The following is a 22,883-nucleotide window of genomic DNA, read 5'->3' as shown; positions in this document are numbered from 1 at the left end:
GGTACACTGTCAGGAGAGTGGTTTCAGAGGTAGTGGTGTTGCAACTAGTACATGGACAGGTACCATGAGGATGTCTCCACTAATCGACCGTACGAATGTCAGACGAGTGGTGCAGGTGGCAGTGGTGTCGACTCTAACATCTGGTTGGGAGCATGTTGGCCATGTCCTCTCTCCTAGTACTCCTACTACTCATTTGGCATGAGTGCTTGGATCAGGAATACGGGATTCTAAAGGTCGTACCCCGTACAATATCGTACCAGTACGGTCTTCTCGACTCGTACTGGAGCCTCTAAGCATTGGGGTCTCCATGGGTCTTCGTAAGATATACTGCTCCGAGGTATAGGGAGTGAAGCCTTTGACGTCCATAAGGGTCGTGGCGCGAGGCCTCCCTCGTGAGGCCCTTGGAGGCGCAGCTCCCGTGGTGCGCGACTTCCCTCGCGAGGCCTCTCCTTCCCGAGGCCCTTGGAGGCGTAGATCTGGTGGTGCGCAGCTTCCCTCGCGAGGCCCATCGTGGCACGAGGCCTCTCCTTCACGAGGCCCTCAGAGGCGTAGCTCCATGGTGCGCGGCTTCCCTCGCGAGGCCCATAGTGGCGCGAGGCCTCTCCTTCGCGAGGCCCTTGGAGGCGTAGCTCTGGAGGTACGCGGCTTCCCTTGCGAGGCCGATCGTGGTGCGAGGCCTCTCCTTCATGAGGCCCTTGGAGGCATAGCTCCGTGGTGCGCGACTTCCCTCGCGAGGCCCATAGTGGCGCGAGGCCTCTCCTTCGCGAGGCCCCTGGAGCGGTTGATGCGCGGGCGAGGTGAGGGGCAAGGACATGGTCTCGTGAGGCCCCTGGCGCATCTAATGCGCGGGGCGAGGTGATGGCGGGGCCTTCGTGGCCCCTCGAGTGCACGCGGCCAAGGCGAGGCAGGGCCTCGCGTGAGACGCTCGGGTGCGTGCGGATCACGCGAGGCGGGGCCTCACGTGCATGGCTGGATTGCACAGCCAAGTTGCCATATGGACGCAGGTCACGGACGGCCGTGTATAGTGAGACCCTTGTGGCCTTGGCAGGTACTCGTGCATGTTGGGTACCCTCGCATGGCAAGGCTCTCGGGTCAGTCAGGGCATCTTCGTTAAGGCCTCCTACGAGACAAGGGTTGTGGGGAAAAATACTAGGTCGCTTGAATTGCCTGAGGCTAATGAGGGTAAACCTCCATATTTTCCCTTGGTGGAATTTGAGCATCCACACTTATTATTCATAATAATAGTAGTAATATAATAAAAAAATCATAATGATGATATGAACTCATTTAGGTAATTTCTAACTTACCAAATTTGAAAAAATCTATTATCAAATTATTAATTAAATAAATAAATAAAATAAATTTTTCATTTTTCTTTTATTTATTTATTTATTGAATTAAATCAATCATTCATGCAAAATATGGTATTATCTTTTTAAGGAAAAGATGACAACCATATTTTAAAATTTAAATTTTAAATTCAAAATTCAAATTGATGATCATCATCTTTTAAAATTAAATAAATCAAAAACTATTTTGACTTACCAATTTTATTTTCTCCCACTCAAATAAAATTATTATTTTCAAAAATTAATTTATTTATTTATATATATGAAATTCGAAATTTTATATTTAAATTAATAAACATTGTTGACCTGTGAAATTGGCCAACGGTCGTATGTACAGTATACGACACATTTTGAACGAAATAAATAGAATATACGACAGAGTACAAATATCTTAAACAAACACACATAAATTTCACAGTGGTTCAGCCCTGTTCTGATGAATAGTAATAACCTAATCAACTTAGTTTTTAGTATTGAATTACTCGATAGAAAATTACACGGATGAACAGAAGTATTCACTCGTTGCTAATTTGCCCAGAGTTTCGTCCAAAATATTCTTCCCTGGTACATGCCCGTGATTATGAGATTTTGGGTCTTCTCCTTGTCTTCTCTGGATCATGGTGGATAATGCACGATTGAGACCTTTGAGAAAACGCTAAGTCTTGATTGGTCTATGAGACTTAGGTTCTCAGCTCGACGACCCTTTAGAGCTTGGGTGCTAGGCCCGTTGGTCGTCTAGGTGCTAGGCCTGTGATCTTCTGGGTGCTAGGCCTATTGATCTTCTGGATGCTAGGCCTGTTGATCTCAGTCTGAACGAGCGTGAGTTTTACCCATCTTTGGGAGTGTAGGGTGACCACCTATGGAGGATAGGGTGGGCCGACCACCCCGAGGGGTTCTTGGGCATTCTTAGGCCGACCACCCCTAGGGGTTGGGGCCAGGCTGACCACCCTTAGAGGGTTTTGGCCTGGTCGACTTCTCTATAGGTCCTGGACCTATCTTTTTTGCTCATCGGTCTTTTTTCAATACTTCGTCGTTTTTCTCTGATTTGTGATACCACGTGTCGCTTTCTCATTTGCCACATCATCCATGGATTTTTGAGGGATAACAAACATATTTTCAAAATTTAATAATTAATTATTCAACCTCAATTATCATATAATTGTATATTTGACCCGAAGAATAAAATTCTTCTCAAAGTTCTAAATTACAGTTTTACCATTGTATCAACTCTTACCTTGATGTAGTGTTGATAGAGCCACCCTGGGGACCTATGGACCTATAATATCAAGCTTCAATAAATATTAGATTATTAATCAAAGCTCTTTTATTTAATAATCATATTTATTAATCTTATGATTACTCCACTATAAATATGAGATTGAACTCTTGATAATTATAGACATATATTTATAGAGTACTTTATTAAAGAATAAAATGTACATTGATATAATCATTACATACAGCTTTAATCCTCTATTAATGGTTCATAATTAAAAGGGAATAAAATTAATGTTCTACCCTTTTAAATATATCATGTTCCTAGTGTACCATTGACTTTACTAGTGTAGGTTGTGTCACAACAAGTTTGCGACGTGAGCGCTCATAACCTTTTCAGTTCCAAAAGTCAACCCAATAGGGAACTATTATTCAATCTATAAGAAGGTATAGATTCCATATATGTTAAACTATGTCCCCAGCCATTTATATCATTGAGTCCCCAAAATAATAGTTCTTAGCCCGATCTTTCTGACAAACCTTAACGCATGAATCAAATGATAAGATGACATATATTGGAGTTCATAGCGACCTCAGGATTAAGATCATCATGAATATGATCATCGTTTGATGTGTTTGATTAATACTATAAAACGATGTTTAAACAAGTATTAACAAATCACATCTAGTCCAGTTCTATATATCACTATATATAAAGTACATTCGCTAAAGTTTCCTACTACACTAGTGACCCGAATCTAGGTCACTTGTATTCATAATACAAGCGAACCGTACTAGCAGTAATTAATTTAAAGTTTCCATAACTTTATTTTATTGCGAGCTGTTTTAAGTTTATTATCTTAATCCTTATCCTCTCGTACCAATATGAGATTAAGATCACATAGATAAACATTGAAATTTTATGATATTTACTTAATATTATCAACATAATATCGAACATAGTATATATATAATAATTCAATTCAATTCAGTTATTCATTTCATTTAAAACATTTGTCAACTACAATTGCTTTATGGGCACTATTCCCAACAGTGTGTACATATGTAGATTATGACTGCCACGGTTGGGATAGCCTGAGAGGAACTAGGGTTGAACCCTGTTTTGCCACTTAGGACGGTTAATTTGTATTCCATTTGTCTTTCATCAGTCTGTAATCAATTTTTGGGATCCCGTGTATAAACTTAATATTTTTAATGAAAAATAATCACTTTGTTGACCAAACTTTTTAATACCTGATGGACCAAAAACGGGTATGTTTTAAATATTTATAAATCGCAAGCGCATGAATCATTCATATAGAATAGTGATCGTGTAAGGAAGGATGTCGAACCCAAAGGAGTTGTCTAAAATCGAAAAGAAAACTATTTTAAACCAAAATTAATAAATTCTAACCTAGCTCCAAAGATTGATGAAAATGTGTAACGATAAAAATAAAGTAAAAGATAATAATAAAGATATTAAAGACAATATATATAACTAATTTAATAATTGTAAACAAGATGGTGGAAGAAAGATTATTAAGATAATAGAATCTACAAAATGTAAGTTTAATAATATTTAAAAGTACATTGATTCCCAAGTTTTGTTAATAGTAGAAATTAATCAAACCATCACTTATTCAAATTAGATATTCTATTTAAGCACAAGTTTTTATAAAAATATAGGATCTATCTTCACTTTTAAAAATCATAATTTCAAAGCATTTAGTGTAAATCAATCTAATGAAATAACAAATAAATCAATGAACATTATTTAGAAGGCAAAACATAATATTTTTGTTCTAAGCATTGGATGTGTACAATTTAATGACACATCTTACACAAAGAATATTATGTTTTTGCACTAATGAAGAACAAAGTGTAAATATGTGCTAACAATCCAAAATACATGATATTTAAGATGAAAGAAGATACTTGAACAAGAAAAATCCATAAACTTTGTTGCACAAAATGGGAAATCAACATACAAAATAAATACTATCTAGTTACATATTGTTTCATCATCACCTTAATAATCTTAAAAAGATTAGAAACTCATAACTAAAATAGCAAATACAAACTAAAAATTACAAACATAAATAGGAAAATTTGGAGGAGAAACCCCCAAATTTTTCCTCTAAAAACTCATAGGAAAAATGACCAAAAAGAAGAAAAAGATGAAGAGAATTGAGAGGTTTTGAAAGTGTAGAACTTGTGGTATGCTAACCTCATCCAAAATAAGCACCAAACTCCCTTATTTATAGCCAAAAAAAAGGTATCTGGCGGGAAATTTTAGATGAATCGCATACCACTCCCTATTCTTTGCAACCGGGTACGACGAAGATGTACCAGGATTTGAGAGCTTTGTATTGGTGGTCGGGCATGAAGATGGATGTGGTGGATTTTGTGGCCAAGTGCTTAACTTGTCAGTAGGTCAAGGCTGAGCATCAGAGGCCAGCAGGGTTGCTGCAACCTCTGAGGATTCCAGAATGGAAGAGGGGAGATATCACCATGGACTTCGTGGTTCGTTTGCCGAGGACAGTGGGACAGCATGACTCGGTGTGGGTGATTGTGGATAGGTATACCAAGTCCGCCCACCTTTTGCCTGTCATGACGACTTATACTATGGAGCAGTATGCTGAGTTATATGTGAAGGAAATTGTTCAATTTCATGGGGCTCCAAGGTCGATAGTATCCGACAGGGACCCCACCTTCACTTCCAAGTTTTGGGAGAGTCTGCAGAAGGCAATGGGCACGCATTTACAATTTAGTACCGCTTATCATCCTTAGACAGATGGACAGTCTGAGAGGACAATTCAGATATTGGAGGACATGTGTGCGAGCCTGTGTGCTAGATTTTGGGGGATCTTGGAGTAAGTATCTCCCTTTGATTGAGTTCTTGTACAACAACATCTATCAGGCGACTATCGGAGTGGCTCCGTATGAGATGCTTTATGGGAGGAAGTGTAGATCACCTATCCATTGGGATAAGACAGGTGAGAGGAGTTATTTGGGTCTTGAGATGGTTCAGAGGACCAATGAGGCGATTGAGAAGATTGGAGCTCGAATGCTCACCTCCCAGAGTCGCCAGAAGAGTTATTCAGACCTGAAACGCAGGAACGTGGAATTTCAGGTTGGTGACCATGTGTTCCTTAGGGTTTCACCTTTGAGGGGAGTGAAACGATTTGGTGTTCGGGGCAAGCTGAGCCCTAGGTTTGTTGGCCCCTTCGAGATTCTAGAATGGATTAGAGAGGTAGCTTACAGGTTGGCAATGCCTCCAACGTTATCAGGGGTTCTTGATGTTTTTCATGTGTCCATGCTCCTGAAGTATGTGTCAGATTCGACGCATGTGTTGAGTTATGAGAATTTGGAGCTAGATCAGGATTTTTCCTATGAGGAGAAGCTGGTTCAGGTTCTTGACCAAAAGGATAAATTCTTGCGGAGCAAGACCATCTCCTTGGTGAAAGTGTTGTGGAGGAACAGCAAGGTTGAGGAGGCGACGTGGGAACTTGAATCATAAATGAGGGAGCGATATCCCGAGTTGTTCAGGTAATTTCGAGGATGAAATTTATGTAAGGAGGGGATAGTTGTAACGACCCAAATTTTCTAATAAGGCTTAGGGCCTTGATTAGTGTGCCTGGAAGGAAATAAGTGAATTATGATTATAATATGTGAATTTATGTGAATATGTGATTAGAGATGCATGTTTAGCTAAATTAAATATGCATGTGGGCTCCGTTTGGATATTAGGGGCATGTTTGTAATTTTAGCCCATTGAGGGCATAAATGTGATAAATGAGATTAATGTGATATGTTTGTGATATATCTGTGTAGCACGATCCGAGATAGCCCTAGGGAGCCAGAAAGTCACAACGGGGTTGAATATCTGACTCGGGGCGAGTCAACGGGTATTCCGGGTATTAGATGTTTTATGGGTTATCGGGTTATGAAAATAAATATTTGGAAATATATTTGAGGTTAGAATGTTTAGGAGGGAATATTGGGAAAATTTACCATTTTGCTCTCGGGGACGTTTTTGGCACCCCGAGCTTTGAGGTAACCTTATAGACTTAAGATAAATAAAACAAAACTTAGGAAGTTTTTAGAAAAAACAGGAACCGACTCTTTCCTTCCCTCTTTCTTGAAGTTGTCTTCTCTCCTTTGGAAGCTTGGGGAAAAACTTGGTGAAACTAACTAGAAGCTAAGGAATTGGAGTTGGGATCTTAGGAGCTTGAAGCTTGGAGCTTAGGGAGCTGATTTGAGGATAATTTCTGTCCAAGGGTTTTGGCGAGGCTCAGATTAGGGGATGGTGCTCAGGACATTGGTGCTTGGAAAGCTCGGGACACAGGTAAGAAAACTACTGTTCCCATAGAGCTTGTATGCAAGGTAGGGCCCTATATGAATGTGTTGCAGGGCTTAGCCCTTTGAATAAGTTTGTTCATGTTTAGTATTTGCTTTATTATGCTATGTATGCATATGTGTAAATGTTCGGCAAGAGACGGGAACGACGCAGGCCGAGGTCGGCAAGGCCAAGAACGGCAAGGGGCCGAGAACGACATTAGGCACGTGGAGTGCAAGGTCGAGTACGGCAAGGGGCCGGGAGCATCGTTTAGCACGCGGAGTGCGAGTTGCCAGGGCGAGACCCTAAAGGATACCTGGGATATCCTCACAGTCTGGACCGCGAACCCAGGGACTGGTAAAGCGCCTGGGACGGCATGGTCGTATGTGTATAGCCTGTTGATGGCCTATTTATATGCTAAGTGTTTGATATGCATATGTTATATGCTTGTGAGGGTTTTCTTGCTGGGCTTCGGCTCACGGGTGCTCTGTGGTGCAGGTAAGGGCAAGGGAAAACTCGACCAACCATGAGTACGGATAGCGTGAAGCGGCGCGTACATGTTTGGCCTGCCTAGCTGCCACGGCCAGGGGTATTTTGGGAGATGACTGTACTAAACTTAGATTTTGTCGTCTATTCGACTCTGCTTGTATTTATGTATTGTAAACATTTCTAAACAGTGTTTCGGGATCCCAAATGTTAAGCTCTTTATGATTTTCAGTAAATGGAATTATTTTCAAAGTTTATGACGTTGTTTATTGTTTAATTACACGTTTGTCTTAAAACCTCGATTAGCGAATTAAATGCACGTTTTAAACTCACTTAGTAACGACTCTAAGGAAGTAGGGCATTACAACTTGGTATCAGAGCGAGACAAGGTTTATGGTTCTGGAGATTGACCGAACATGTGCGCTCGCTGTCAGTGACAAGCTCAACTCAGGGTTGATTGGTATGATTGACTAATATGCTTGAATATGTGCTTGAATGCCCTATTTACCTGCTTATTTCATATAGAGCATGATGAATGAATTAACATATGCATGATGCCAGTGCATGGCCCATTGTGTGTCATTTTCTATTTGTATGCTATGTGAATTGTTGTTTGTGGCTGGTTGATGTGATTGGGAGGTGGTTTTGGATTTTGTTATCATGTCTGATGAGCGGCGTTGTTGGTTGCAGGCATATTTGTTGTGATGCCTCGATAATCATCTAGACTCCGAGACAGTAGGGTCGAGGATGATAACCAGGGTCAGGACCCTCCACCTGCCCCACAGAATTGGCAAGAGATATTTGTCGAAATGGAAGCAAGACTGCAGCGAACAGAGGAAGAACTTCGGCAGTTGAGGCAGCAAGCCCCACCATGGGTCACTGGGCTGCCAGTTCAGCAGGTTGTGGCACCAATGCCGGTTCAACCTGTTATGGAGAGCAGGTGGGAACCTTTGTATGAGAGGTTCAGGAAACAGCATCCTCCCACCTTTGAAGGTGGATCAGACCCACTACGGGCAGAGCAGTGGATGAATATGATTTCCTCAATTCTGGATTTTATGAGAGTTGAGAGGAACGAGAGGGTAGCTTGTGCTAGCTACATGTTCAAAGAGGATGCCCGCATCTGGTGGGAAGTGGTAGTTCAGAGAAGAAATGTAACCATTATGACTTAGGAAGGGTTCAAAAACATATTCAATGAGAAGTATTATAGTTTGGCAGTTCTAGCTGCGAAGGTTGATGAGTTCATCAACCTAACTCAGAATTGGTTGACCGTGACAGAGTATGCTTTGAGATTCGACCGATTGGAAAAGTTTGCGCCAGATTTAGTGCCGACTGATGCGGCAAGAAGAGACAGATTTTTACGGGGATTTAACGTTATGATCGCTCGTGATGTAAAGATCACCTTGGATCCAGAGACTACTACCTATGCTCAGGTTGTAGACAATGCCCTTACAGCTGAGGGGGCCGAGGACCAGATTTGGAGAGAGAGCGCAGTTAGGCGCGATGCCAGGAGGACGGTGCCTCCTTTTATTGGATTCAGTCGGGGTAGTGGCTCCAGTGAGTAGAAGAGGAAGGCCCCAGATTCCTTTGTTCCTCCCAGTTCAGATAGGAGGGCACGGGGTGGTTCTAGTGGCCATCAGGGCGGAAGTGACAATTGGAGGAGTTTTCCAGTGTGTCCATGGTACAAACGACGACATCAGGGTGAGTGTAGGATTAGGGCCTGCTTTGTCTGTGGGAGTGCCAATCATCTGAAGAGGGACTGCCCACAAGTCAGGAAAGAGGAGCCGAAGCAGAGCAACAGTTTCGCTCCTGCCAGGGTATTTACTTTGACTCAGACTGTGGTGGAGGCTAGCTCCTCGGTTGTGACAGGTCAGATTTCTAGTGTTGGTTCTTCTTATACTATATAGTTTGATTCGGAAGCTACTCATTTGTTTGTGTCTGCTAGAGTGATAGATCAGCTGTGTAGACCTAGTGTTTTGTATGCTAGGGGTTTTCAGACTTTGTTGCCAATTGGAGAACTGGTAGTCTCTAGAAGGTGGATTAGAGCTTTACCAGTAGAGGTAGATGGTAAGGAATTGTTTGCTGATCTGATTGAGCTTGCGATGGATGACTTCGATATGATCCTAGGGATGACTTCGATAGCCGGACCAGCCATGAGTTGGAGATCTTCAAGGGCAGTGTGTACATATGCAGCCTACTCGACCGCCACGCCGGGATAGCCTAAGAGGAACTAGGGTTGAACCCTATTTTGCCACTTAGGACGGCTAATTTGTATTCCATTTGCCTTTTATCAGTCTGTAACCAATTTTTGGGACCTCGTGTATAAACTTAATATTTTTAATGAAAAATAATCACTTTGTTGACCAAAATTTTTAATACCTAACCTTGACTTAATATTCAATTACATATTTAAGTCCAAATGACTCTCTTAGCGAGTTAAGCATTATTTTAAACACACAGTGTAATGATCTTGGCTAACCAGGGCGGTACACTTGCCTTATGAGTCAAGGGCGGTGATTAGTGCTAAAAAATGTCAATTTATTATTTTTAAAGTTCAAAATAAATTAAGTTTTAATTAATATTTTCATGGAATTAATATGATTTATTTTATGATTGAAATATTAATTTTAATTTTTTTTGTGTTTAATTTTCATGAGATAAAATGTAGTTTGGAAAAATCAAAAACAAGAAAAATATAAATAAATAAATAAATCTGAAAATGAAAGAAGATTTGTTGGCATTTATGAAAAGAAGGAGCCCAGCCCAGAAGATCTGGCCCACCTCGCTAGCGAGCCCCCAACACGCCAAGTGGTGGCCTGCTTGCTCGCCACGCATCCACTTGACCCCAGCAGCCCTAGCCGGATCCCCGCCCCCACGACCTGCGTGCCCACTAGTCCAACCTACTTGCTCCGTGATCCAGTCATCCTATCCTCTCCCCTTGCTTGCCTCCTGCCACGCACCAAGTGGCGCTTTTTGATTGGCTGCACCAGTCCATGGTAAAAAAATCATTACATTTTCTGCCATTTTGACCCCCTGCAGTCACCCTTTCCATCAACCCCATTTTATCTACACACTACAACTAGGGGTGAGCATCGGTCGGTTTGGGCGGTTTTTTCATAACATAAAATCCAGAATTCGGTTTTCAGTTTTCGGTTTGGATTGGTGCAATCCGAAAACCGACCGACCGACCAAACCAGTTAAAAGAAAAAACCGACCGTTTTGGACCGTGGTTTGGTCGGTTAAACAAACCAAACCGAATTTATTATTGTTTTTTTTTTTAAGTTTTAGTTAAAAAATTAAAAATTTTGGATTGTTGGAATCCATTTTTGTGCGTTTTGAAAACATAAATATATAGAGCATAATTACATTCACAAATTTTAAAAGTTTAAGACATAATTAAAAGTCCATAAGAGCATAACATAACCTCAAATCACAACACATCATCAAAAGTATAATACTCCAATATCTATTAGTCCAATCCAAGACACAACCCAATTAAAATTTCAAACCAAAAGACTACAACCACAAATCTCAACACATGATTAAAGTTTAAACTTAAAGTCCAAAGTCTATAGTCCATTACAACACAAATTAAATCTAAGTATAATCGACTACAACAACACAAATCAAGTTCAAATTTCAAAAGAGTAGATAGAAAACAAAGTCCAATCCAAAATCCAGCATTCATTCATTTCATGGCCTGCATCAAGCAACCATGACCACCTGCTCCTAAGACAAAAGAAAGAATAAAATTATAATGTATAACACATGCTACATGATACTTTTAAGAGAAATAAAGCTACTAAACTACAATCTTAGAATTCAACTAGTTACCTTGAGATTTCAATTGTTCTTATCGGTCTCACTCTCGCTCCCAGACCCACTGCCAAGATTCTCAGGTACATAGGTAATACACGAGCCATCACCTGACAAATCTTAAATTAATACAAATAAGCTATAATATATATATATATATATAATATTTCAATTAGAATAAGCTATTAAGTAAATAAAAACCTGGAAAAACTTGTTCACATGCCTCTAAACCATCAATCTCATCCATGTATTGTCGAAGCACAACAGGCTCTTCAGACTACAAGTATACCAATTTTTAGAACAAATCAAAGCCTCCACCATCCTCAGGGATAAGGAACTCCTAAATGAATCTAGGATTCTTCCCCCAGTAGAAAAAGCTGATTCAGATGCTACTGTAGACATCTGAACAACCAATACATCTTTTGCCATGCGCGCAACTATTGGATACTTGAATCCATTTTGTTTCCACCATTGTAGAATATCAAAGGTAGGATTAAGTTTCTCACGACGATCACTCAAGTAGTATTCAAGATCATCTTCTTCAATGTCATCACTAAGTTGTAGTTTCCCTTGAAGAAATGATTCTGTAGTGGAATTGATAACAGGCTGAGATGGCTGAGACTGAGACTGAGATTGAGATGGTTGAGCTTGAGATGACTGAGATGGTTGTTGTTATTTATAAAAAGCATACAACTATGCCAAAGTATTGGTCACCAACTTTATCATTTTTTCAGCCTCACTTGAAGTGTACACAAATTTGAAACCACGATTCACAACCTCTAATTTATACCTTGGATCAAGGATATTGGCAATAAATGTCAACATATTCAGCTTCTCAATCCTTCCCCAGTACTTGTCATACTTTCGTTTCATACTAACTGCCATAGCCCCTAACAAAGTATCAGGATTAGAAGCCATAGTAGTTAAATCAGCTTGAACCTTCAAAATATCTGGAAGGAATAGATTGGATGTGACATATAATGACCCACTAAATCGATTAGTAAGATATTAGAATCTCCTTAAAAAGTCAACAAATACAACTGCTTTTTCCCAGTCTTGGTTGGTTGGTGGGGCATCCATTCTTTCTTCATCAAAGTACTTTGTGTAGTTCGCTTCTGCTTCCAAATTCTCAAAAGCCTTCTTGAATTTTATAGCAGATTCTAACATCAAGTAGGTGGAGTTCCACCTAGTAACCACATCCAAGCATAACAAGGCTTTTGATTCAATGTTTGCATCCTTACAACTTTCTTTAAATATTTTCAGTCTAGCTGGAGATGACCGCACATATCTCACCGCATTTTGAATGCTTGAAATTGCATCATTCAACTCTTTCAACCCATCAGTTACTATCAAATTCAAAATATGAGTTGAACACCTCATATGAAACATTTCACCATTCAATGGAATGGTATTGTCTTTGTCCAACAATTTCCCCTTCAATTTTCTAAGAGAAACGTCATTCGAGGAGGCATTGTCAACCGTCACTGCAAAAACTGAGGAGATACCCCACTCATTAAAACAATTTATCAACTCTTTCCCCCACCAAGTCCCCTTTATGGCTAGGAACTTGGATAAAGTTGATAATTCTCTTCTGTATTTTCCAATTATCATCAACCCAATGTGCAGTCAAACACAACTAACTAATATTCTGGATTGATGTCCAACAATCGGTGGTCAACGACACTCTGTGCTTCACCAAAATCGACTTCAACTCTTTCTTCTGATCTAGAAACACATTGTGAATATCTCTCGCAACAGTAAATCTTGATGGGAACTGAAATGTGGGAAAGAAATGTTTAATGAGATTTTGAAATCCTTTTTCTTCCACGTACCTAAAGGATAACTCATCCATAATGATATATTCGGCGATCACTTTCCTAACAGCATTTTGATTAAACCTTAGCGGCAACCCACTTGAAGCGACTTCTTCTTCATTACAGGTTGTTGTCTTTTTAGTAAATCGATCCATAGTTGATTGTTGCTTCTTACTTTGCTCAACCCAGTCACTGAAAGGACACTTCTTACATTTTCTCTCCACATGTGCCCATAGTGTGCTAGTCTCATTCAACTTTGTATTAGCCGCATAATCGGTGCCACAATAATTGCAAGCAACTCTTGGCTTCTTAGGATCACAATCAGGCAACATAGTGTAATGATCCCACACGCTCGATGCTTTCTTTCCAACCCTTTGCTTCTTTTCTGGTCGTTCAACCTCTTTCTCCTTTTCTATTTCATTATCCTCTTTCTCAGTCTCTTTTTCTTTTTCCTTATCTTGATTTTGTCGATCATTCCTCTTCTTTCGTACGTTCTCTTTTTTCCTTTCCTTCGCTTGTTCTTCTCCATCAGAACTTGACAAATTAGTTTCATACTCCAACCACTCCCCCATCATCCCTTCTAAATTTTCCTTGTTATCCATATTAACGATCTATTTACATATTTATAAACACAATTTCAGCAACAAATATAAAACATAATATGAATGTGCCCATAAATGAAAGTTGTGTTTCTTCTTGCTAGTTTAACTTGTAAAACATAATAAATATAAAACATAATAACATGATTGAAAGACATGATGATTATGATCATTATCTAGTCAATATAAATATAAATACTTCTAACAACACTTATCATATTATTAATTTAATTACTCTAAAGAAAAATTATCAATTTAATACACAATTGATCAAAACATGTTGAATTGAACACGTCAAGGGTCAAGCTTCTTCTTTTTTTAATTAATAAATTTTAACAGTACAACGAATGTTTTGTTTACAACCGAACACGGTTCCCTATTTCCATTAGTACATTTTATAATTCCTTTTTTGTTTTAGAAAATGACTAAAAATAGTCTTTAGCATTACAGGACATAATCTTTTCTTCAACCATTACCGTTCTTTATTACCTCAACTCTCTCTCTCAAACTAAAGGTCACCAAACCAACCATCATAGAATAATCCTCAATTCTTATTCTTTTTGGCAACAACAGTAATAATATTATTATTATTATAGAAAGAAAAAAAAAGTTTAATTCTTATACTTTTCATTCCTTTATAATCTGTCTTCCTCTTCGATTCACTCTGTTTTTTCCTTTCGGCTTCCTTCCTATTCCTACCTTGAAATCTTCTTTATTCCTTTCTTCCATAACCATTAGTCACATATATATATATAATAGAACATTATTTCTTTATAATAAATACTCACACATAACTTTATTCGGGTATGAAAATATAGTGTTTTTTAATGAAGATATAAAATAAAATTGATAATTAATAATACAATGGTGTAACTCGACTATGAGCTTGGAAACTGCCGGAGCTCCGTGTTCGTGAAGCAGTCGTCGAAGTGGGAAGGGTCACTGTGTCCGTGAAGCGATCATCGGAGTGGGCTGGGCTGTGCTGCCGCCGAGTTGCGTTTGGTCAGTCTGTTCCATTCGTTTGGGCTGGGAGGGAGGAGAGCGAAACAGAGAGGAGGAGGAGATGAGATGATGAGAGAGAGTCGTTCCATTCGTTTGGGCTGGGAGGGAGGAGAGCAAAACAGAGAGGAATGAGGAGATGAGAGATGATGATAGAGGCGACTAACACAGAGGGGCTGAGTATATACGATAGAGAGAGATTCGGTGCCCTAAAAAAATTTCAGATTTTTTTATTTTAATTAATAATTATAGAATATTATATTATTATATATTATATTGTTCAGTCGGTTTCGGTTCCGCCGGTCAGTCCACACTGAATTTTCAAACCGACCGAACAGTGGCGGTTTGTGCCATTGGCGGTTTTTTCGGTGTTCAGTTTAATTGGTTTCGGTTTTTTCGATGTTCGGAAGGTCGGTGTACATGGTTTTTTCGGTTTTTCAGATTTTATGCTCAGCCCTAACTACAACTTTATGCAAATTAATAAGACGAAAAATAGCCATGATAATACTATAAACAATCATATTAATAATATAATTTAATTTTAAATAATCATATTTTATTATTGATATTATAATTATTTGCAAACCCCAAAATCTTCTTTATTTATTTATTTTTGTCATTTGTAGGCTCTATAAATAAGAGTTCATTTCATTAGTTTCATATGTAATTTTGAGAGTAAAGAAACTATAGCAAAATTTTCTCTCACTTTTCTTCTCATATTTCTTTATAGAATCTTTGTGAGAATGATGTGCATAATGGCCTAATCTTTCTTGGAAGGTTAGGGATAATCTCATATGCAAAGTGATGTTATTTATATTTTTGATTCAATATATGTGTCTTTAAAGTTTATACATCTGAGTAATTTATGTTCTTCCATCATCTTCTTCATCTTTATTTATTGTTGCTAGTATTATATATAGAATTAGTCATGTTTTTTCTATGTATTTAAAGTTAGTATAAATAATATTGATAATTAGTTTTATGTTCAATCTCTTATTTCATTATGGCCTAATGGTATAATGTCATTCTTAGATTTTTCATAAGATTAACATATTGCTTCCAAAGTAAGAACATATTTTCTCAAATATATTTTTGTGAAACATGCATGCTCTTTATTGTTAAATCCTCCAAATAAGTAGTTAGGATGTGAACTATTTGTTTAAGTAAATTTTATGAATCAAATATCTAAATAGCTAAACAATGCATATGGGTGATTCTTGATGTGTTTCTATTCTCTAATCTTGGATTACATCTTATTTTTATTTGATTTATTTTACAATCAAATTCTCAAACCAAAAATCATAAATCCATTTCCCTTTCCTTATCTTTCACTAACCTTTTGTGTTTATTTTCTATGAATATTTTTGCTCTTAGTTACCTCCTTGTGGAATCGACCGCCCGATCTTTACTACAACCACCGCTTAGTGGATGCACATTTTGGGCGATAAACAGGTGGCAATAGCGCTCTCAGTGCAGGCCAAAAGGCTTGACTTAGGAGTCAAGGGCGGCAATAGTGCGCTGAGCGCAGGCCGAAAGGCTTGACTTATAATTCAAGGGCGGCAATAGTACACTGAGCGTAGGTCGATATGGTTAGGCCTACCCATGAGCGTGGTATACGCTTGACCAACCCTATGTTCGCTTGGAAAATAAAGTGCTAGGTACGCTTGGTCATCCCTAAGGCTGGTTATACATAGAATAGGGCAACAAGCCCCGGGGTGACTCTACAGTCACTTATCTAGGGCAGCGGGGCCCAGTGTGACTCTATAGTTACTTATCTTGATTGAATGCATCGAGTAGGGTTATTACTGCTAGGCATGTTAATTATGATTTGTAATATGTTATTAACTGCTTATGAGCATGTCTAAGTTTTCTTGTTGAGCCTTGGCGCACGGGCGCTGTGTGGTGCAGGTAAGGGAAAGGGGAAGATGGACCAGCCATGAGTTGGAGAGTGTTGACCCTTGATTTAGTCAACGACACTGAGTCACAGAAAACGATATGTATTAAAGAACTGAATGCAAGAATATAAACAACACAAATATTTTATAGTGGTTTGGCCCCAAGGATTGGTAATGACCTACGTTCACTTAGTGTTTTATTAATGTAAAATAATTCTAAAATCTGTGATCAGCGAACAAGGGTTCACCAAGTTTCAGAAGTCTCGAAACTTGATACAAATACTGCATATAAAAGCATTATTTCTCTCTTGATACAAAATATTGTGTGTCAAATAAATGAATCCTATTTATAGGCCCATGGATGTACATATGGGTCTATCGGTCGTCCTTAACTTGTGTTACAAGCATAACAAAAATAGTAACATAAATAATGATATTTACATATAAAATAGTTAAATATCTCAGGAATATCTAACGTATAATCGTTTCTGAGAGTTTGTCTCGGTTCAACGAGCAGCTCTAGTCATATGCATCTGCACCAGTACTTTTCTTGTTGCTCAGCATATTCCTTGCGCCTACCAAGCAGCTTTAATTTCCTCTTGATACTCTGGTCGTCAGTCGACCAGGCCTTCACTAATAATCAGTCATGTGTTGTTCATGTGCCTCTTAAACATGCCACGTCATCATGTAAATATTTTGGGAAATAGAGAGCTTCGGTGGCGGTGTGTGCATATGCAGCATGTTCGACCACCACGACCGGAGCGTTTACCTTAAAAATGGCTACTGATGACGTGGCAAGGATTTCTCACACATGGTTGACACGTGGCCAAAGTACTGCTCGACTATCGACCAGAAGCACATCGCTTCGTCGGGGCTTAACATTTAAATACGACCAGGCTGGTAGTATAACTTGATTTGTTTCCTTCTTAAACTATAATCTTATAATTAATACATTGAATATTTCCTCATTATGACCTTGATACGTGGTTATTAAGGAAAGATATGGCCTGTTGGCCCATGTAACCCTCCTTGAGCCTATAAATATGCATGAAATAGCTCAAGGAAGGGACTTTTGATCCCTGAATCTTTTTGCTAAGATAGAGAAAAAGAGAGAGCTATAGTGCAATTATCCATCATTTTATTGTATTTCTTACAAGGTTTGTGAAACTCAAGAACCCTAGTTCTTTTATCACTGCTTTGAGATTCAATCTTAATAATAGCATTAAGTGGACGTAGGTCATTACCATCTTTTGGGGCCGAACCACTATAAATCCTTAGTGTTTTCTTCTCTTCCATTAGATTATCTTTCTTACTTGTCGTTTTATATTTTGTCGTATATTTGACTCTGTGTCGTTGGCCAAATCGTGGGTCAACATTTGGGTGCTTTCATTGAGAGTTTGACAAAAAACTGTGAAAAAATCTAATGGCGAAAACATCTAAGAAGATTGGACAAGCTGCTGGCGCTGCACCATCCCAACCTCCTCCCCCAAATGTGGCTGAGAATGAACCACATTTGGAGTTCTATGAGGAGGAATTAGATTCCAAAACACTGAGGGCAACGCTAGGAGTGTTGCAAGATGAGTTGGCTAATCTGAGGGCCAATCAAGAGAATGCTGCAGAGACAATGGCGCTGCAACAAAGAGAAATAGAACGCCAGCACCAAGAGCTGATTGAGCGGTAGGCAGAAATGGATCGTTGGCAGAGGGATGCCATGGCCGCCCATGAAGCAGCCATTCAACTGGCTAGGAGTCAGGCTGTGCCAGCCTCCCAGCCAGATCAGCCACCAAATGCACCACCTCAAAGTGGTCCCAATCCAAGCCCTCCGCTCCAGCCAGCAAGCCCTCAAAGGCCGGAGCAGCTGCCTATGGCTCAGGATGATGTCCCACCTAGGGATCCTGAGCAATAGCCTCCATCCCAGGCTGGTCGAGACAATCCCCAGCGCCAGAGGCAGAACAGGGCAGGGCAGCCGCCCTGCAACCCTAGACGCCCAAGGGATGAAGAGCCGAGTCTCCAAGCAGGGGGCAGCGTCCTTCTGCCAACAGGAGGAACACCGGGTCAGGCTCTGCGGTCAAGGGCCCCCCACAGCATAACAATGCACGGGGACCCAACGACTAGCGCAGGCCTCCCCCTGACGCTCGAGAAATCCTAGCCCGAGGTGGAAATAGCGTGAACAGCCGGTCACGCCGTAGTCAGCCACAATTCAAAATGTCCATGACTATAATGAAGCTGATTCCGGCAGAAGAAATGCTGGCTGGAGAAATGAAGAAAGAGGTGGAGGCAGAAGCCCCCCACCTAGAGAAAATAGGCCAACTAGCCACAACACTGGGGGGCAACCCAGGTAGCAGAACGTCTATAGTCGGCTAGGAGCTAGCGAGCAGAGACATAGAGACGATGATCTAAGGGACGTACTTAATGACCGTCGTGACAGGCACGACGAGTACGCTCCCCTGGCACCGGTGGCCCCAGCAGTCCCAGAAGCTGTTCAGGCTTAGATGGATGCCCTGAACCAGGCAGTACAGCAACTGGTCGGGGGACGAACGTCCCGTATTGAGTACGATAGGAGGAGGGGCACCCCTTTTGTACAGAGTATTGCTGCGGCCGAAACCCCCAGTAAGTTCAAGATGCCTACATTGCCGAACTTTGATGGGTACGGAGACCCAATATCTCACGTTAATAAGTTTGAGATACAAATGGATATACAGAAAGTGTCGGAAGACGCCCGCTGCCGGATCTTCCCTAAGACACTATCTGACACCACCCAGGAGTGGTTTTTTAAATTCCCTCCTGCTAGTATAGTATCTTGGGAGATGTTCGTAAAGGAATTTATGGATAGTTCTATGCGGGTCGCGTACACCCCACAGAGGCCAACCAGCTAGTCGAGACACGCCAAAAAGAGGGAGAACCCTTGAAAGAATATGTCCAACGCTTCATGCGAGCAGTGGCTGGAGCCAAGACAGTGGGAGATGAAGCTAAGATGATGGCTCTAACTGCTGGGGTTAGGCGCCATTCACCCCTCTGAAGTAGCCTCAGAAAGAATGAGGTAAGAAGTACCCAAGAGCTTTTGGATCGAGCTGATCGGTATATCAAGCTTGAAGACGCGATTGCCAACGAAGGGAAATCACCAACAAAAGACAAGGGGCCTAAGGAAGAACCCGCCAAAGCCGCCAACGGGTCAGAAAAGCCCAATGGCAGTGGCAAAGGCAACGGGAATGGCAGTGGTAGGAATGGTGGAAAACGGGCGAACAATGAACCCTCAACTTCGGAGAGTAAACGCCCCAAAGGCAATCGATACGAGCCAAGATTCACCAACTACACGGCCCTTGTCGAAAGCCGAGCTGAAGTCTACCAGGCGACCAGCTCAAGCATGCCTTACAAATGACCCGCAGCTATAAGGAAAGATATCTCCAAGAGAGATACGACAAAGTTCTATCGTTTTCACAACGACTACTCGCACGACACCAATGAATGTAACTAGTTGAAAGACGAGATTGAGTTCCTGATCAGGCAGGGACATTTAAGAAGATATGTGCAAGCTGCAGGAGGGTCTCAGCGAGAGGCTCAAGGTGGCAATGAGCAAGCACCTACACGCCAACGCTCGCCACCTCTACAGCCAACTCCTGTGGCAGTCACTTTACTCACTATATGCGGAGGCCCACATCTTGCAGGAGACAGTGGGAAGGCAAGGGAATGATACGCTCGAACCCTACGCCATGACCAGGATATCGAGATGATGAGTGTGGAAGATTGAGCACCAAAAAAGGCTCGAACAGAAGAGGAATTGATAACCTTCTCTGAAGATGATGCCCAACACGTACGATTCCCACACTCCGATCTGCTGGTCGTAGATGTACAAATTGCCAACATGATGGTAAAGAGGGGGTTGGTCGACACAGGAAGTTCAGTCAACATCCTGTATAAGTCTTCGCTGGAAAGAATGAAGCTGTCTGTCAAAGACCTAGAGCCATGCAACCAAACCATTTATGGTTTTTCCGGTGAAGGGCTCACCCCAACAGGGTCGATTAGGCTTCCAGTTACAGCAGGTACTGCACCTACTAATAGGACATTACTCACTACTTTCATAGTAGTTGATTGTCCTTCAGCATACAATGCCGTAATTGGGAGGCCAATTCTGGTCGACCTACGGGCCGTCACTTCAATATGGCACCTCGCCATGAAATTCCCGACAGACGCAGGGGTAGGATGCGTCTTGGGGAATCAACGGGAAGCAAAGGAGTGCTACAACACCTCGATCACCAAGGCAAAGAAGGGTGTATCGAGAGATGTTCTCGGAAAAGAGTTGCAAGTGGCAATTGATGCTCAAGCCCACTCAGGTGATAATGTCACCAAATAGGGCATTGCCCAAAGTGAGGATAGAGATTTGGATCCTCACTGTAACGACCCAAATTCACTAATAAGGCTTAAGGGCCTTGGTTAGTGTGCCTGGAGGGCATAATGGGAATTATGTGTGACTTTAATGATTAAGATGCATGATTATGATTTAAAGCATGTTGTATGATTATTTGAATATTTGAGATGCATGACTATGTGTATTAGTATGCATATAAGCCCTGATTAGGTTAGAAGGGCATAATCGTAATTTTGGCCATTATGGGCATAACTATACTGATACATGTGATAATTGTCGAGACCACATTATTATGTGGATATATCTGAGATCTGTGACTCGAGATGATCCTAGTGAGCAAAGTAGTGGAAAAGTCATGGCGGGGATTTATACCCGGCTCGGGGTGAGCCTAGGGGTATAAATGGGAATTTAGCGAATATACTGGAGTCTATTCTGCCATTGAGGAATATTATTGGTGACTAATTAGGTATCGGGAATTAAGCGGGAAATATTAGAGACACTCGAGGAATTAGCGGGAATTGGGTAAAATGACTAAAATGCCCTTAAGTGGATTAAAGGGTTTAGACTTAATAGGGAGGGCATACTAGTCATTTGGCTTACAGAAGTTAAGTAATACCAAGGCTTTATGTTAGTGGGATTTGTAGAATATTATAGAAGTCTGAAAAAGGAAGGAAAAGGAAGGGAAAAGAAAGAGAGAGAAACAGAGAGAGTTTCTCTCAGTCGGTTTACATTTCCTTCACTTGTTTCTTGAGGATTTCTGGAGTAAAGCTCAGAGGAGAGCTAGGATAATTGAGCATCAAGGATCCTATTCTAAGATTGAGGATTTGACAAGGGTTTAGCAAGGTTAGGCCATCACTTGAGGTACGGTTCTGTAAATTCTTCAGTTGCTGGTTTGGTTTCTGAATTATGATGTATAAGTTGAGTTTGATGGGGAACTTTGGGGAAATTTAGGGCAAAGATTAAGGAAAAGTAAGCCAAGGAGGTTTAGAGACAGCTTGTGGCCGAAATCCTATCAAAGGTAAGAATTCTAAGCTTTAACTTTGATATTCAGTTGGTTTTTACTGAGTTTTAGAGCTTAGGAGTGGCTATGGTGAATTATGAGTTTGTGGATGCATGTGCTTGAGTTCTAGGTGTTTGGGGTGCTTGGGATGAGTGGAGTATGGTCATGGGGTTGTTTTTGAGTTTGGGAAAGAGTTGGAAGAGTTTTGGTTGAGGTTGGTTCGAGAAAATCGCAGAAGAGGAAAATTGGTGCTGGGCTGTCTGTGACTAGTGCTACAGCGCTAGCCTTTGGGCGCTGTATCGCTAGGCCATGATGCTGAGGGAATTTTGGCTTCTGTTTGTAGTGCTGTAGCGCCCTCCCATGAGTGCTGTAGCGTTACCCTGCGTTCTGAAGGGGATTTTAGGGTTATTTGCAAGGGTTTTTGACCTAAGATTTGGGGTTTGTTTCCACCACCTTGTTTGGTGGAACTAGGACTTCCCGGGGGCTCGGGATTGGCCCCGAGGCTAGGTTTTGGGTTTGAGGATTGATGATGACTTTGGCCCATGATTGTGTTTAGGTGAGCGCTAGGGCTCGAGGGGGATCATGCTCAAGGAGTCGAGGGATCAAAGCTAGTGAATTGAAAGGTAAGAAAACTGCACCCGATTATATGTTTGTGATGGGACTAAGTGCTCCCGAGAATTGTATAGTGTCAATGATGGTATTACGCCATGGGACATGTAAAGCGGCCTAAGAGTGTCGTACATAGTATTTGCGCACAGGGCATGGCTTGGCCACTGGTAGCCGAGAATATTCACTGAGCTCGGCCTAAGCGAGCCGGAGTCAGTGGGATAACGGAGGGAGCAGCCTGAGAGCACTAGCCCTAGTTATCATTTGTGCAGTGATATATGATATGACTTGATATGTTTAACATGTTGGATACTTGGTTGTACTGAATGACTATATGGCTGAGATCATGTGATGCAATGTGAGATATCGATGTGTCTGTTGATTGCTTATGCTCTATTATTA

At 40.9% G+C, this 22,883-nt stretch overlaps 1 protein-coding gene and 1 long non-coding RNA gene across 2 annotated transcripts; both read right to left on the bottom strand.

Moving 5' to 3' along the window:
- Nucleotides 1-10,971: 10,971 nt before the first annotated feature.
- LOC133789713 (uncharacterized) lies at nt 10,972-11,599 on the bottom strand. The gene is made up of 3 exons (XR_009873669.1): nt 11,404-11,599; nt 11,221-11,312; nt 10,972-11,115 (listed from the first exon to the last, which is right to left on the bottom strand). It is a non-coding gene; the product is annotated as an uncharacterized LOC133789713 (long non-coding RNA).
- A 296-nt stretch (nt 11,600-11,895) lies between these two features.
- LOC133791844 (zinc finger BED domain-containing protein DAYSLEEPER-like) lies at nt 11,896-13,618 on the bottom strand. Its single transcript, XM_062229753.1, has 3 exons — nt 12,868-13,618; nt 12,241-12,695; nt 11,896-12,141 (listed from the first exon to the last, which is right to left on the bottom strand). The coding sequence occupies exons 1-3, from the start codon at nt 13,616-13,618 to the stop codon at nt 11,896-11,898; spliced, it is 1,452 nt and encodes a 483-aa protein (XP_062085737.1).
- Between the last annotated feature and the right edge of the window lie 9,265 nt (nt 13,619-22,883).

This window comes from Humulus lupulus, chromosome 7 (genome assembly GCF_963169125.1).
Source record: "Humulus lupulus chromosome 7, drHumLupu1.1, whole genome shotgun sequence".
Lineage (NCBI taxonomy): Eukaryota > Viridiplantae > Streptophyta > Magnoliopsida > Rosales > Cannabaceae > Humulus > Humulus lupulus.
This window is presented reverse-complemented; position numbering and strand designations above follow the sequence as displayed.

Bases quoted from the DNA above. Each gene is read 5' to 3' on its own strand.
- LOC133791844 (XM_062229753.1), bottom strand. From the start codon at position 13,618: ATGGATAACAAGGAAAATTTAGAAGGGATGATGGGGGAGTGGTTGGAG. The intron at 12,696-12,867 runs GTTGGACATCAA...GTATCTCCTCAG, and splicing joins AGTGTCGTTGACCACCGATT to TTTTTGCAGTGACGGTTGAC. The intron at 12,142-12,240 runs GTATTTGTTGAC...GATATTTTGAAG, and splicing joins AAGACTGGGAAAAAGCAGTT to GTTCAAGCTGATTTAACTAC.